At 47.7% G+C, this 16,808-nt stretch overlaps 1 protein-coding gene across 1 annotated transcript in view; it reads left to right on the top strand.

The window, feature by feature from the left end:
• Positions 1-16,808, top strand: part of AGPAT2 (1-acylglycerol-3-phosphate O-acyltransferase 2) — a 421,046-nt gene that overhangs the window by 354,158 nt on the left and 50,080 nt on the right. The window contains exon 5 of the mRNA XM_085612947.1: positions 6,227-6,299. Coding sequence (XP_085469073.1) covers positions 6,227-6,299 — 73 coding nt within the window. The remainder of the gene's footprint in view (positions 1-6,226; positions 6,300-16,808) is intronic.

A 16,808-nucleotide genomic window follows, 5' to 3' on the forward strand; every position in this document is an offset into this window, starting at 1 on the left:
ATTTCCGCTACTTTGTGTAATTTTTTTTGTAGCACGCGCTTACGAGACAGGCTTAGTTCACCCTGGTGTCTGTTGAATTCCTATGAGGCTGAGGTGTCTCTGGGTGCGTCTTTTCTTGAAAGCGTTTCTAATTGTACAGTGAATATCTGCAAACACCGGAGGCTACATAAATCCCCAAGGTATTGCACAGACACCAGTGACTGCAGAATCACCAGGACAGCCACCGACACTCGGGCGCGCGCAGCTGAGGGCAGCGTGCTCTGGAGGCATGGCTGAGGTCTCTGCCGAGGAAAGCTCATGCTAAGCCTGAGGGCATTGCAGGGAAAAGCTCGCTCTGTGGAGTGCTCGCACACGGGCACGCGCAGCTGAGGGCAGTACTGAGGGAAACTCAGTAAGAAAACTGGAGTGGAAAGCTCTCACTGCTGTAGCACACTCAAACCCCTTCTAAGTCTGAGAGGAACTCAAACCACCAGACACTGACGAGATAAGCTTACTCTGAGGAGTCGGACAACTCCCGAGAGAAGTTTACATGCTGCGCAGTGATGAGGGAAGCTCGCACTGAGAGCACTGCTCAACGAAGCTTAGCCTTAGAGCGCAATTTGAAGAAGCTCAGATCGAGAGCATTGCTCAGAGGATCTCACACTGAGGGAAGTTTACTCTGAGCGCATTGCCGAGGGAAGCTGGCACCCAGGACATTCCTTAGAAAAGCTGAGGCTGAGAGCGCTTCTGGTGAAAGCGCACACTGAGCGCCCTGCTGAGAGAAGTTCAAGGTGCAGGCACATTCGAGAGAGACTCATACTACCTATGTACTCGCTGAGGGAAGCTTGTTTGTAGAGGAAGCTCAAATTCAGCACACTGCTGCAGGAAGCTTACAATGAGGGCGCTGCTGAGGGAAGCACACACTACCTAAGCACTGCTCAAGGAAGCTTGCATGGAGAGTATTGCTGAGCACACTGGTGGAAGAAGCTCAGACTGAAGCGTTGCTGGTGGGATCTCGCACTGAAGGAAGCTCACACTGACGGGAGTGCTGAAGGAAGTATTAAAAATGCAATAAGTCTCGCCTTTTATTAAGTTAAAGCCATTTGCTTTGTTATCCAATACCATTAGCAAAGCAAATGGCTTTAACTTAATCAAAGGCGAGACCTATTGCATTTTCAATGCTTGTTCTTTTAATGTGCTTTTCTGTGTATTTATGTGGTTTTCAAGGATCCTTGAATCCGAAATAAAATCTTGATGATGATGATGTTGGCTTTGCTATTGCTTAGTTTTTTCAAGTATTTACATAGCACACCAGAGGCGGCTTAGGATTCGTTGTATATGGCTTTTGAGAACTACACTATTTGGCAAGAACCATTCTCACTGTCTAAGGTACTGCTTTCTAACATTGGCTCTAGCACCTGGGCAGGTTCTGCAGTTTTTGAGCACTGAAGAATAACACCTTTGTGGCCATAGATCCAATACATTACTTCAGCTTTTTGCGGATTTTCAGTACAGCTTCAGAACCCAATTCATCGTTCAATGATGTCACATAGTCTAGCTATGTCAGGCCGCTGTCCCTTTTAATGACCTTTGGTCATAATAAGTACATACCTCAGCTGTCATCCAAATGATACTGAAATAGGCTAAATGCCAAAAGACTTGAGGGAAAAATGTTATTTAAAATTATGTAATGCCTATCTTCTTTTAATCACAGGCAGAGAGCTTCCTCAAAACAGGTGCACATCTCAATGTTAACAAATAAAGAGAGAGTTACATAATTTGTTTTTCCATCAGTATGTTTATATGTTACCAGATATTTTCTACGGGAGAATATCACAGCACTGTACATACATTACACCTGCTGAATTAAATACACTAGATACGATTATCATTTCATTTTGTATTCCTCTATTGGGGGAGCAGGTGCAACTAGGACAAGGAAGGGTAAAAAGAAATGACTCATCTAACAAAAATGAGTATGTAATCTGCTTCTAAAGTTCCACAAATCGATCAGTTACTGTAAATATTCGTTAACGCACATACTACTGTCTGCAGAAAAGAAAAAAGGTTACCCATGACTACAAGTGATACTTGAAGAAATCAAACCTTGGAAATAAGCGTAGCTTGGTTAATTTGGGAAGATTGTGCTTCTTAGCAGTATTGCTTTCTGATATCTCATTCACACATCAGCCTTTGGGAATACAGTAGTAATGAGTATACCAGTGGCATACTGTGTGCACCACAGAAATGGGCAGCCTTTATTGTTGGTGTCTAGCTGCCTTGGCTATTGACAATCCAGCTAAACTCCTCCTTGGCCAGTCTTGGACTCTTCCACGCAAGCATTTGCCTTCCTGTATCTTATTACCGTTGATGTTTGGGCGACTTTTACATCTAAACCAGATAGGTTACAAAGGACACCCAAAATATTGAATACATCAACCCGAATGAATACTGTCCTTCCTGTAAACTCTGAAAGAAACTATTGGAGTCCTTATTCCAAGTTTGACAGTATCCTGTAGATTAAGAGGTAAGCGACCTGCAACAAACAGCTTTATTATCAGTTACAGCAAAACCTTCCAAACTAATTCTAGCCAAGAATGATGAGAAGAATGCTGGGCCCGGTCAGTGACTAAAAAGACTAATCTTCTGTTGGCTAGCAATTCACACCACTATTTGTATATGCGCAGCAGAAGTAAGGTATGCTGGTTAGGGTATAAACACTCAGTTGCAGGTTTCGGCCAATGCCGCAACGGTCTTTACGACCAGCGCTCCCATTGGAGTCATTGGTCAGAGCCCTCATATCAGCATCTAATTGCTTAAAAGTTCTTTGTCCATAACTAAAGCTCTGAACTGATAACTGTACTTCAGACACGGAAATACATGCAGCTGCTAAGGCACAGCAACAATTCCTTGAAAGGTCCTTAATGCACACATCCATTCTGTAATCTCAAATGTTTTGAAAACAAGCATCTAAATGAATTTCAAGAGCACCCTCGGAGGCCTTGTGTGGACCACTGGTCGAATGAAAGAAAAACACAACTGTTCTGTCCAATGGAAACACTCTGAATAGTCTGAGTGTGTTTTGTCCTGCGCACCTTGTCATCTCGGGATCACCCCTTTAAGGAGAGACAAGCGCGCATCACCTACAATTCCTTCTCTCCAGACATCAGGAGCCATTGGTCTCCAGTATTTGAAGTTTAAGTAGGTTCTGCATCATTGAATGTTATTTTATCTAGCCGCAAGGCAAAACTGTTCTACGTCTAGAGATCATGATACCCCTCAAAAAACATAAAATGACGTTGATGACGAAACTTTTCTTTCACCCATTACTCAGCCCAACGCTTTATACTTGGTTTGTGGCCCTCATTTTTTTTTCTTCATTGACATACTCGGCCTCCTGCCTTCCTTTCGCAGCCACTTCTTTGACTCATGACCTCCTCTTTTATTCACTTTTTTCTACTAGGTCGGTCCAAAGTTAATTTATGTAAATTAAGGATAACTGTCTTAAAAACAATCCGTCCACATTTTAGAAAACAGTAACCATACATTTCTAATAGTGTCGTCATCAGTGCAGTACTCCATAAAATAGGACAGGCTAAATGTTGATTGCTAGATGTGTTGAAAACCCATTGCTCGCCAAATCAATAAAGTGTAGGACACAACTCCCTGAAAACTCGAGGCACTATCCGTATATTACACACACACACACACACACACACACACACACACACACACACACACACACACACACACCCACACCCACACCCACACCCACACCCACACCCACACACACACACACACACACACACACACCACACACCACACACCACACACCACACACCACACACCACACACCACACACCACACACCACACACCACACACCACACACCACACACCACACACACCACACACACCACACACACCACACACACACACACACACACTTCACTACATACTCCTGGAAATCCATTTTGTAATCAAAGTCTCGCTTTAAACTGTAGTTGAACAACCTACAAGATACCTGAGGACAACCTGCCACATCATTCGTAAGACCAGCAGGGAAAGGTGTAACAATCGGGGGCAAATATTATAAAAAAGAGAACACAGCCAAATCGAAGCTTGATATGCGCCAGAGTCAGAACTTTAGCACGACAGTGTTAACCCGAAGGCTCTGCTTCAGTTTTATTTGTAATTGAACTTTTCCCCTGCATTTGGTGTGGATCCTACTCGCTGTGCGCAACAAAGACAATATTCAGACACAGACCAGCACCAGAATTTCAAAATCGAGCCATCTCCCTGGCCCACAGGACAGGAGCATCATGCTCTATGATGGATGCACTACTTGCTTATGGAATGTGTTTAGTGAGTGGGGGATCTAAGTCTTGCATCGCCTTTCTTGCACTGTTCTTTCAAATGGCAACAGGTGGAGGTGTTGCAGAAAAGGTGTCGGGTGCTGTAAGGCGCGCAGGATCACCTTTAAAGAGCTTTTTTTCTTGGAATAATGTGTGCTTGTGCAGTGTTGGACTGTGCAATGAGCAATTTCACCTGTCCGGACCATGTCCATCAGGATGTTCTACACCTTCAACTGGCACCCTAGCACTCTAAGGAACTTCAGTGAGATGTGTTGTAGCATGAGGGGGCACTTCAACGGTCCCAGTCTTCGGTGATCCTATGTCCCCTGCCGTGATAATTTTAAATAGTGTCAGGCCAGTCATAGGTTCAGATGATGTCGTCCTTATGGGTGTTGAGCCTTCTGTGTGAAGGCTGGTATATCTGTATGTTTGTGGGAGATGGATTGGGGGAGTGAGCATGAGTTTTTCCTGAATTCTTACCCAGGCATTTTGTTCCACTCACTTTTAGATAAGAAAAACACTATTCGGGTTTTTGCCTGCCTGAAATGGTCGCTGTGACTGAAAGGGCAAAGATGCTGTGATAAGAAGTTAATGTACTGTGTAGGGGAATAAGGCTATCTCTTGCACGCCCGCAGTGCTCCGTCTGCTTGTCATGAAGTGAAGGATGGGGTTGTGATGCTGGGGTGTGTTGTGTTGGTTGGAGAGGAGTTGTTCTGGGGTGTATATGGTTATCGCCATTCAGAGTCTAGTAGTGATAGGGAGAGTGATGACTGAATGCAGCGCACAGAAGAATGGGAAGGTGCAGTCATGGGAAGCAGCAAATGTCATCTTTGGAAACCCGGTCCATTGGAAAAGGGGTATTAGGGTAGGTTCAGATTTGAAAGCTTTTCCTAGTGGATGAAAGAATTGCGCTCTGTGTTTGTGATGGGAAGTAGGCACCGTGAATGGAGCGTGTCAAGATGTTCACATTTGCGAGTCATGTTATTTTGCTATAAACTGCTTTTAAATGAGGTGGTGTTTGTGAGGATTATGGTACCCTCTGGTAAGGAGATCACCATGCACGGGGGCATCCTGCACACATACACACACACACACGCTCGCGCGCGCAAAGGCGAATGAAGAAGAAAAACAAGGCGGAAGAGACGCGAGATGCCGTGCGTGTGCTCTTTGCATGTCCGGGCACGTGCACATCTCCTGTTCCCCTTCGCAAGCTAAATTGACAACAATAGATCTCGCCAAAGCGTGCAGCGTATGCGCTGTGTCGCTTGGCGAGACCTAAAAAGGAAGCAACGCAAGACTGCCTGCTAGCCTCTTCCATCACTTAATGTACTATTAAGCAGGTTGCAGATCCAGTTTGAAGTAGATTGCACCAATTAATCCCTCACTTCAGTCACTATATGTAAGGCTGCTACGATCATTACCCCACCAGTAAGTTGCGCTTCTTCTCATACTATGTCTTGTTATTTTGTTATTTATCTACTATAAAACTGTTCACCCACCTATACAAACAGTATGGGTCTCCACTTCTGCCCTCCTCATTGTAAGGTAGAGGCACCCAAGGGTAAAGCAGGTTTAGAGGTATAAGGTAGACCCCAAACTGAAGACTCATGTAGGAATGAACTGAACTGAACTCTTGTGTCAGATGAGTGTGGAATACACTACTATCGGTTCCTGCAGCTGCTGCAAGGAGATGTTGTAAAGTGAAGCAGACATTGCTGATATTCATCCGTGTGACCTGTCGGTGGTTCTTTAAGGAGAGGTGCGCTGCATTTGGCTTGGGAAAGTATGTGTGGCCGTGGGAGCATCCGATTCTGAGACTGTGCAGACTGTGCTGACTTCCAGGTAATGTGGGAAAGAGCTGGTGTCTAATGATAATTTTCTTTCTTTTTGGAAGGTGCCAATTATTCAAGTGGTGTACTCCTCTTTCTCAAGCTTCTACGACCGATCCAAGGAGCTATTTACGTCAGGTACGCAGTCTAATAATGCTCTGGTCAATGTGCTGCTACAATACTTTGTGTTGCTTTCTTTCGTCAATACTCCTCGCAATATCCAACACTTTTGCTGAGCATCCTTCGAGTTCCCTACCTGCCTGAATTTCCTGCTTGTTAACTGATTTTTATTATTACTTTACGTGCCGATAGCATTCTTTATATTCTGGTTTGGACCATAAACCTGCACTGTTTAACAGAAATCCATTTTACCCTGTTTCCTTGATTTTTATACCTAGAAATGCACTTCCTGTTGAACACAGAGCCCAAATTCCCCCATTGGCCACACCCACTTCTGACGTCTTTAGTTTTACTCCTGTATAAGCACCTGCTCGTCTCCCTTTCTTTTCCTTGATAGGAGGATAAAGATGGCCTTCCGTATAACATGTAAAAATCACCTGTTCAAAAAAAAAAAAAACCTTACATACATCTCCCAAGCGCATGCTCCTTGTTGTTTGCAGTTCAGTCAGTTGTACGTTATCCCTGGTGCAGCCAGGAGTAGAGGATTTCCAGCGCTGTAGGCAAAACACAATGTTGCCACATGTAGCGCTCCCCATGATTCTGTCTTTTTCAGTAGTGGCGCCACTGATAGGTACTGCTCCTAGGGTAGCTGCTGCCTCACCTCACCTCATGGAATGGCGGCTCCAGCGTCTAAGGTACACAGCAATTATTGAAAAATGGAAGATACTGAACGCCCTTGTGGTGAAAGAATTTTATTGTGCGAATGTGAAAGGTCCATTAATACTGCCCCCTGCCAGGTTTGCACACACTGCAGTACTTTGATTCAGTTTCATTGGGGTCACTGTGAGTCCCCTGGGGCAGAGGGAGGTGACCTCAGCAGTCTAAGGGGGCTGGTCTTCCATTTTCAAACACCCGCTGACTGGTGAACTGGTTCTTCCTGGACGTTTCCCCCAGGCCTTCGTGGGAGGGTCTGTCTGACAGCAAGTGGGTTGTTCTGGCTGCAGCAATGGATATACCGAGTCTAATATCAGAGCCTGGCTTGAGTCACTGGCCTCGATATGGTGGCATCCACGTGGGAACACACAGAGTCTAATATCGGAGCCTGTCCTGGGCCAGTGGGTCTTGGTATGGTGGCGTCCACATGGGAACATACCAAGTCTAATATCAGAGCCTATCCTGGGTCAGTGGGTCTCGGCATGGTGGCATCCACGTGGGAACATACCAAGTCTAATATCAGAGCCTATCCTGGGTTAGTGGGTCTCGGCATGGTGGCCTCCACATGGGAACACACCAAGTCTAATATCAGAGCCTGTCCTGGGCCAGCGGGTCTTGGTATGGTGGCGTCCACATGGGAACACACCAAGTCTAATATCAGAGCCTATCGTGGGTCAGTGGGTCTCGGCATGGTGGCGTCCACATGGGAACACACCAAGTCTAATATCAGAGCCTGTCCTGGGCCAGTGGGTCTTGGTATGGTGGCGTCCACATGGGAACACACAGAGTCTAATAGCGGAGCCTGTCCTGGGTCAGTGGGTCTCGGTATGGTGGCATCCACGTGGGAACATACCAAGTCTAATATCAAAGCCTATCCTGGGTTAGTGGGTCTCGGCATGGTGGTGTCCACGTGGGAACATACCAAGTCTAATATCAGAGCCTGTCCTGAGCCAGCGGGTCTCGGTATGGTGGCGTCCACATGGGAACATACCAAGTCTAATATCAGAGCCTGTCCTGACCCAGCGGGTCTTGGTATGGTGGCGTCCACATGGGAACATACCAAGTCTAATATCAGAGCCTGTCCTGACCCAGCGGGTCTTGGTATGGTGGCGTCCACATGGGAACACACCAAGTCTAATATCAGAGCCTATCCTGGGTTAGTGGGTCTTGGTATGGTGGCGTCCACATGGGAACACACAGAGTCTAATATCAGAGCCTATCCTGGGCCAGCGGGTCTCGGTATGGTGGCGTCCACATGGGAACATACCAAGTCTAATATCTGAGTCTGTTCTGGGCCAGCGGGTCTTGGTATCTCCACATGTGATAAGTGAACCGGGGTGCAGGCTGAGGGCCTGTCCATGCCTAAACCTGCTAGAGCCTCTCAAGGTCCCAACGAGGCACGGTGGTGGGCAGCAGAGCCGTCAGGTAAACCTTTCATACATTAAACTTCTCCAAAGGTGCTGTTATTAGTAGCACTGTGGAGGGCACTCCACAGACAAAAAACTGGTGGTGGAAGTCTTTTTATCCACCAATTTTCACAACACGTAGACTGAGAAGTCTGTCAAATTTGACACAATGTATTTTCGTTCAGCTGAGTGTTTCTCTTTTATGCAGTGATGTGGTAGTCCTAAAACAAGCCCAATGGAATAAATGTATTCCCTACTTCTTCCCACTCAAAACGTTTCCATGTACCCTTTATACCTCCCTTTCTTTTTTCGCATTTGTTTCTGATTTTCGTCTTTATTCCTTCATCTTCTGCACCACAGGAAACGGCCGCTATAACGCGGCCGTTTCCACGTAAACCTTAACCACGCATGCATTACAACGCATGCGTAGTTACCACGAAAGCCTTTCCCACGCATACCTTTACTACGAGATACGTAGTAAAGGAATGTGTGGTAAAGGCTAAAATTAGAAAAAGGAGGCTTGCGGAGGTCCTCCCCTCCCCCCCCCCCCAAAAAAAAACCTCACCTGATGTCACGTCGAGAAGTGCAGGCAATCGTCGTCGTTTGAGAGGAAACAGAAAGAAACTTCCGCTTCCTCTTTACGATGTACGACGTCCCCATGGAAGATGGAGAGGAGACAAAGTGAAGAGGTAAGGGGATTTTTTTTTTTTAAACATATAAAAAGGTTAAGGGCAGGGGTAAATATAAGAAGGATTGGGGGCTGGGGGGTCACGTAAGGGTACAGGGGAGGGGTATAACCTTTACCAAGAGTATGCCTGTTGGAAAATGAGGCAGCATCTGTGAGGCCTGCACAAATAACATGACTACATTTGTCCTTCACTGGGAACCAACCACCCAATTGTAGCGCCTGACTCTCAGAGGGTAGCGTTGCAGAGCAGTCTGAGGCTTACTCAAGGGAGGTGGTGTGGGCTAGTAATCGCCATTTGCAGGTGCACAAAAATAACACTCAATAATTGATTGTCCAGTCTGTACTTTGCTTTATAAAAGTAAGAGTACATTTATTAAACACACACACTACTCAATACCATGCACCAATTTACAAATATACATAAGCTGTTGGAATTACATTGTGACATTGCATCACATCTCCACCCCTCCCGCAGGGGGGGTGGGGTCTAGTATCACCACTTCCATGTATGCACATCAATTTGCCCCCAATGCAGTTAGTTGAACATAACCTGGAGCGAGGGCCCTGCGCACTGGCACCATCCCAGTGGCGACCCACCCCATTACCTCAACAAGCATTAAAAAGGGGTAACCCTGCCTTGGTGACACATGACCCTGACTGAGCATCTCCTACTGACCATAAAGTATGCACCTCTATATCTTAAGGGCTAGCAGTCTGGGGTCTTCACCTAAGCGCAGCAGCAAGAATCCATGTTTACGCACACTTTAGAATGACAGTACTCGTTACCTTAGTTGATCATTTGAATGCATTGCAATTTCCGCCCCTAAAGGCATAACAGATGAAATCACAGGATTACGCATATACAGCCAGACACCCTAGCAGGACTGCCTGACAACATAACCCCACTTGGCTTATGACATCACCTTACACCAGCACATCACATTAAACAAATGAACTTCAGTCCCTCTGAAAGAAATAACCATTAGTAAATGCATTTCGGTGCAGTTACACCACTTCACCTCCAGGGGATGCCCTTCTCCAGACATCCCCAACTCAGCCCTTCACTCCACGATGCACTTCGTCGTACACCCTCAGCTGTAGGACATAAGTCCCAGCCCAGAAGGTGATAAATGCTGGCTGAGCCCATGAAGGGTTATTTTTTCAGATGCCCCAGGAAACTTATGGGGGGACTGTTCTCCTTTCTGCTGGGGGAGGCTGCGGTGCTCCTGCAGCCCCATGCACTTCCTTTCACCCATGAGGGTGACCCCCTCCTCTGGGGGCCACCAGGCGCCAAAAACGAGGTTCTCCCCATGCCTTGCAAGGCATTATGGGGCGCTTAGAGCTCCTTCCTTTGCATAATTGATGAGCGGCTCTCCCGCTGTGCCGGGGAGAGCCGCGCTAGCGGTGCCGGCGGCTTCGCCGCATCTTCTTCCTTCGGTGGGGGGCCCGGTCCCACCCGGACCCCCAGGTGCCGATAGGCGGCTCGGGGAGCCCACCCCCGGCCGCTCCTTCTTGCTTCTGGGGCATGGGCCCCTCGCGCCTCCACGTCTTCATGTTCGGGGTCCCGGTCCCACCCGGGACCCCCGCATGCCTCCGAGATGGGGGGGCAGCCTGGGGAGTCCACCCCCGGCTGCCCCCGCCAGCTCCCCGCCCGGCCAGCACCCTCGCGTGCTGCCGCGGGAGCCGGCACGACTCTTCTCGTCTGCCCGCTCCAGCGGGCAGACACGCCGCATCCTCCATGGAGCGGTTCTTCGGGGGGAGTGCGACGGCACTTCCCCCCACCTTCTCCACCCTCGGGGCCCGGGGATGGGGTCCCGGGCCCCCGAACATCTTCGGGGGGGGGGGCGCGACGGCGCTCCCCCTAACTCAGCATCGGTGGGGGCCAGGGTGGGCTCCTGGCCCCCTACCAAGGGCCACCTTCACGGGGAGCGCGATGGCGCTCCCCATCCTCTGTTTTCGGCGGGGGCCAGGGTGGGCTCCTGGCACCCCGCGGGGGTACCTTCACGGGGTGCGCGACAGTGCACCCCGACTTTCCTTCCTTGGGGGGCAGCCCCCGGGACCTGTCCCACCCCAGGGGCAGTTTCAAGACCGGCGGCGGAGCCCCACATGCTTCGTCGTCGGTCCCAGCAAAGGTCAAAGGTTGTGTACCTTCTTGGGGGCATATCTCAGCCCCCAGGGGTCCGATCTCCTCCATTTTCGCGTCTTCTCGCTCCTGGTGGCGCCCCCCAGCCACTGGGAGCACTCTCCTTCGCTCTCCGGGTCTCCAAGAGGCTGCCTTCTGCAGGGAACGGTCTTCACTGGCTCCCTGCACCAGCCTTTCGCCTGGCTCTTGTTCTGGGCCTCTCTTCTCCCTGCGCAGAGGCCACTGCTCCTGCGCACCGGTCCTGGGCTCTTCTTCTGGTGCTGTTAGGGTCCTGGGGGCAGTCAGGGGGTCTCTCCTTCCAACTGCCCATTGCACCAGGCTCCAGTACCTTCCGCCTCAGCCGACCACACCCCAGAGAGAGCTTCTCTTCCTGTGCAAGCACTTTTTAAAAGTTGAATAGGGGGCTGGCAGGAAGTCCCTGTTGGTCCTATCAAACAGCGACACATCACTTTCCTGCCCCTGCTCCCTCCTTCTTGTCCAGCCTCGGGGTTTGTTCAAAATGGCGTTGTCCAGTGTCTCTGGCCACATGGCCTCTGAAACCCAACTCCTTCCCTCCTTGGTGCAGCCTGGTGCCTGGCACCCAGCGACAGCAGTTGATGGATTGGCCTGCAACCCCACCCATCTTCTCTTCGTGGAGAGGAGACCCTAGCTTGTGGAAGAAAGGTTATCAATCCCTCCAGCTGAGGTCAGTCCTCAGCCTGGGTCTGGTCATGGATCGCTCAGAGAAATATGACAGTTCTGGATGACCCAAAAGCAGTACAAATATGACTTTGGACTCTGCAGAATACTTCTTTTCACATTTGCTACATTGGACTTAAGTGCGTGTCTGGAATCTGTAGGCCTAATTGAAGTTAATCTAGCCCCTGGCTCCACATTCCCATAGGGGAATAAGGAAGTGAAAACAGTAAAACACACTGACTTTCCCTGGCATGTCTCTTCCATCCTGAGTTCACTGTGGGTGAGTCCCAACTTATGAGGCTCCCCCACAGTAAAAGCTCAACAATAAGGTGCTCAAAAAGCTAAAAATCCGGGTGGCCCATAGTGTCAGAACCACCTTCTAACAATGCCCTTACCATGCATAAATTCACAACGAAAATCGTTGTAAAGTTATGCGTGGTAAAGGAATATTCGTGGTAAAGGTTATGCGTTGAAAAAGCATTCAGTTGTAATGCATGCATGGTAAAGGCATGCGTTGCAACGGAATGCGCTGTAACGACATACAACCCTGTACCACACACCAGCTTTCCCACCCTTCCCTACCGGATCGCTCCTCTGTAATCACTCCTGTGCCCTGTCTACCTGATTCTCTTTTCTCCCACCATTTCCCTTTCATATCCGGTTTTATTTCGTTTTTCCATTCTTGCTGTCCCAGTTTTTGTTGTGCCCCCATTTCCTCCTGGTCATCACTGGAATACCCTTCTCATTAATACTAGCACCATGCTAAGCAGAGAAAAGCTTCAGATATGCCAAGAGGATGGGCTAGTGAGTTAACACTCTCCACTGACATCTGAGGTGATCTACAGGTCAAACGTCTTCATCTCAGCAAGGCCAACCCAGGCGTCCATCCTTCTGTGCACCAATAAATACCATGAAAATGGTTATTATGAATACATTTTATTTACAGCATTGAGAAACATAAGCAGTGCAACCTGAAATACTGTATAAAATCCTGTTTGTGCTGAACAAGGCAGCAGTGAGTCAGTGGCGCGGATGGCACAGAGATGGAGATGGTGATGGTGTGGATGGCACAGAGATGGAGATGGTGTGGCTGGCACAGAGATGGAGAAGGTGTGGCAATCAGCTTCACTGAAGAAGAGTGTTGCCCAACACATTCTTCAGGAAAGCAGGAAGATCCTGTGAAAGCGATGGCTATTTCCCCAACATGTCCAGTCTTTCCTATCTTAATCGTGTGTTCCCTTTTACATTTAAAATCGCTGCTTTCGATCTTTTAGATGTTGTATCTAGTGTGAAAGGTTTAGCTTTAGTTCTGGGCACAGCGTTTAACACATGTGGAAATGTTGCTCATGCCTGCAGCGTAGGCAGACCGGCTCAAGTCTAGGGGGGATATTCTGAGCCATGGCCGGGGAAGGAGGGGAGGCTAGGGGGGGGGGAGGGGGGACGCACTCGTTCTGTGTTTATGGACTGTGAAGTTCATATTAGTCTGGGAGCGAATGAATAAAGTGGCAGAGAGGAAGTTGGAGTGTTTAAAAGTTCCATAATTAAAAGAAGGGTGGAAAGTTGCAGTTTCTTACTACAGTTGAAGAAAAGTTTTTATTAAAAACCCAATCATCCCTCCCAACCCCCCCCTCCCCCAAACGGTTATTTTGCGAGTCACCTACAACAATTAAAATAAGAGTTTGTTTCTAATAAACCCACAGCAGCTAAGTGCACATTGCACAAAACACCCATTTGCTAGTGACACTGGTAAAAAGGTAATCTAGTAAGAGTATAACCTGGCGGGCAACGTATCTTATGCGTTGCATACCACAGCTTGCACATTGAAGTGATTTTGTGAATTTGATCCATATCCATAGTTCAGTTTTTGCTGTTCTTTTCCGTTGCTGCGCGGGTAGCCCCAGGGCCCCCGTGGCGCCCGTGCCCTGGCTCTCCTTGCAGGAGCCGGCCTTTTTAAAGTTTTTGGTGGGTGCCCATGCCCAGCACCCACTCTGTAAATGTCATTTGGAACCTCACGAGGCGCCCCAAGAACACCGCGGCCCCACCCAACTCGTCTTGCTGAAGCCCGGTGCGTGGTGCAGGAGAGAGCGATGTGGGCTGGGGCTGCAGGGACCCTGCAGGGACCCTGCAGCTCTCCACATGGACCCCAACATGGCCCTCAACGTTATGTTTTGTGGGTGCCCCCAGTGGACACCGGGGCACCCACTTATAATTAATTAGGCCCTGGGGGTTGGGGTCCCCATGGCCTCTTGAGGCCTGGGGACGGAGGCCAAATGCCTTCTGCCTCTATAATTAATGTATGGCCGGGGAGGTCCCCCGGGCCCATTTGGGTTCGGGGAGAAGGGTCGTGTGCCCCCTCCCCTAATATAACAGTTCTTGGCTCTGGAGTATGGAGTCCCAGACGCCTGTACTGGTTTTGGGAAGGGTGCCGCGTGCCCCCCTACCCTAATAATATATTTTATTGTCCCAGTAAAATGGAGAAGCTAAGGCCACTCTTGACTTGGGGAGGGGGCCTCACACCTCCTTCCTTTTATTAACAGGCATTTGCAATGCAATAGGTCTCGCATTTGCAAAAGTTTGAGAGATTGGCATTGTAAATTACAATGCCTTTTATTTATGTGTTTTGAAAATCCGCAAGCGGGGCGTAAACACACACTTTGAACTTATTAGTCACTGCTTACGAGAAGCAAGGCTGGCAGTAACTGCGCCTCTTAACTGCCTGTCTTGCTTCTCGTAAGCAAGGACTACAAGAACAAAGTGCGTGTTTACGCACCGATTGCAAGTTTTCAAAACACATATATTAAAGGCATTTTTATTTAGAATGCCAATAGCTCAAACTCTTGCAGATGCGAGACCTATTGCATTGCAAATGCTTGTTTAGGACTTGCGCCCTGCTCTTAACTTAATGGTTGCTGTCGCACCCTGAAACAGAGGTATCACGACTCACCCATTTGACAGTGGTGAGTTTGCGAGAGATGAGTGAATCTGCGACACTCCATCATTGTGAGGCGTAATCTAGCGTTCGGGGAGTACATTTAAATGGCAAGCTGATAAGGACAGGCCAAGAAGTGACATATGGACAGACACGTGCCTTCATTTATTCTTTGCCTCCACACAGGTACCAAGATTCATAAAGCTTTTGCTGTGAGTTGGTGTGTCAGTGTACTCCGGACTTACTCCTGAATTTCAGGAGTAAGCCCGGAGTACTCCAAGAGTGCAGTCACAGCAAAAGCTTTGTGAATTGGGCCCTTTTTGCTTCAAGGTGTTTGTCCTTGGAACCCCAGAGTCAAATACATTCTGTTATTAGTGCTGGTTAATACACAGCTTTATGCTCTTGCTGTTTGTTCTATTAATTATTGTATTAACAGCTTCTCGTACCATTACTATTTGAAGCTTCTGCTTACCCTAAATGTTATATTTAGTACTAAGTCTGGAATAAGTAAAATTGTAAACAAAAAGGAATGTTGTACAGTAATATTTACGTACACAACATGTTTTTCTTTTGAAGCTTGATAGCAAAAAGTAAAGGATTCTGACCGAGTTCATTATTGTGTTTATTTCCCTCAATGGCTGAATAAAGTCTATAGGTAGCGAGCCCGTGCAACCTCCGCGTTTTTGGTCTGGCCTTTGAGACTGCTTTCGGTGTCACCAGATTATTATTTTCCATCCCATACATACTTTGTGGAGCCTTTGGTCAGCAGACTTCATCCATTAGTCTTTTTAATTGTCATTCACATTCCCTCTCACCCCAGCATTCCGCATTGGGTTCACTTTATCTATTTGCCTCTTCGCTTTGAGTGACTGCACCCATATTGTGCACATTGTTCACATTCATGTTCTTCCTCATTTTAATGGTAACACTCCTTCAAAGTGTCCTTTTTAGGTCTCGCCTGAGACAGCGCTTTAGCGCTGTTCTGGCGAGACTTATAGTAAGCACTTTTGGAAGTGCAAACGAGTGCTTTCAGGCCGCCAACTACTGTGCATGTGTGCCGGGCGCGCGCACCATTTGGCAGCCTGAAAGCACTCGTCTTTCACTTTCGCCTGTCACACATCCGCGCTTTGAAGTGTGGCACGGCCGCTTTGATGTGATCGCGATCACTTTCACACTGTGGCAGCCTGCGTGTACAAAGAGCACTCTAAAAGAAAACAGCATCGTTATATTCTTCATTTACAATTAAACAGTCTAAACATACAATGTACACATTGTGTCAAGACGCTGTAATGTGTGCCTCGTGCGCGTTTTACATAAATTACAACACACTCTTGCACCAACCACAGCATACAAAGAAACGTTTTCAGGTGAAACAGTTCTGGGAAAGAATGTACTCTGTTCTAATGTATGGGCTACCCCTCACACACTTGCAAACGGTTTAGGCTTGCATTTTAGTTGTTCGAAAGAAGTTCCCTTCCAACAAACTGACAAGGAAAACATAGTATGTACACCCATACTGAGTGCTGTTATTTTATGTTACTTAAACGCACATGCGGTTTCTATTAAAAAAAAAAAAGACAAGGCGGCGCGATTTATTTTAAGACGTGGCATTCCCCAACTGCTATACACACAGCAGCAGACAGGAGGCAAAATAGAGTTGTATTTTGAAAGGGGCAAATTTAAAAGTCACTGCCTGTATTGTCATTCACATTTTACTGTGTGTGTTACTTCCACGTGTACACAAAATCGTTGAACTGACAGCTTTTAGAAATGAAGTTCCCTTCCAACAAACTGACAAGGAAAACATAGTATGTACACCCATACTGAGTGCTGTTATTTTATGTTACTTAAACGCACATGCGGTTTCTATAAAAAAAAAAAAAGACAAGGCGGCGCCATTTATTTTAAGACGTGGCATTCCCCAACTGCTATACACACAACAGCAAACAGGAGGCAAAATACAGTTGTA

The sequence above is a fragment of the Triturus cristatus genome, chromosome 1_2 (assembly GCF_964204655.1).
Source record: "Triturus cristatus chromosome 1_2, aTriCri1.1, whole genome shotgun sequence".
Lineage (NCBI taxonomy): Eukaryota > Metazoa > Chordata > Amphibia > Caudata > Salamandridae > Triturus > Triturus cristatus.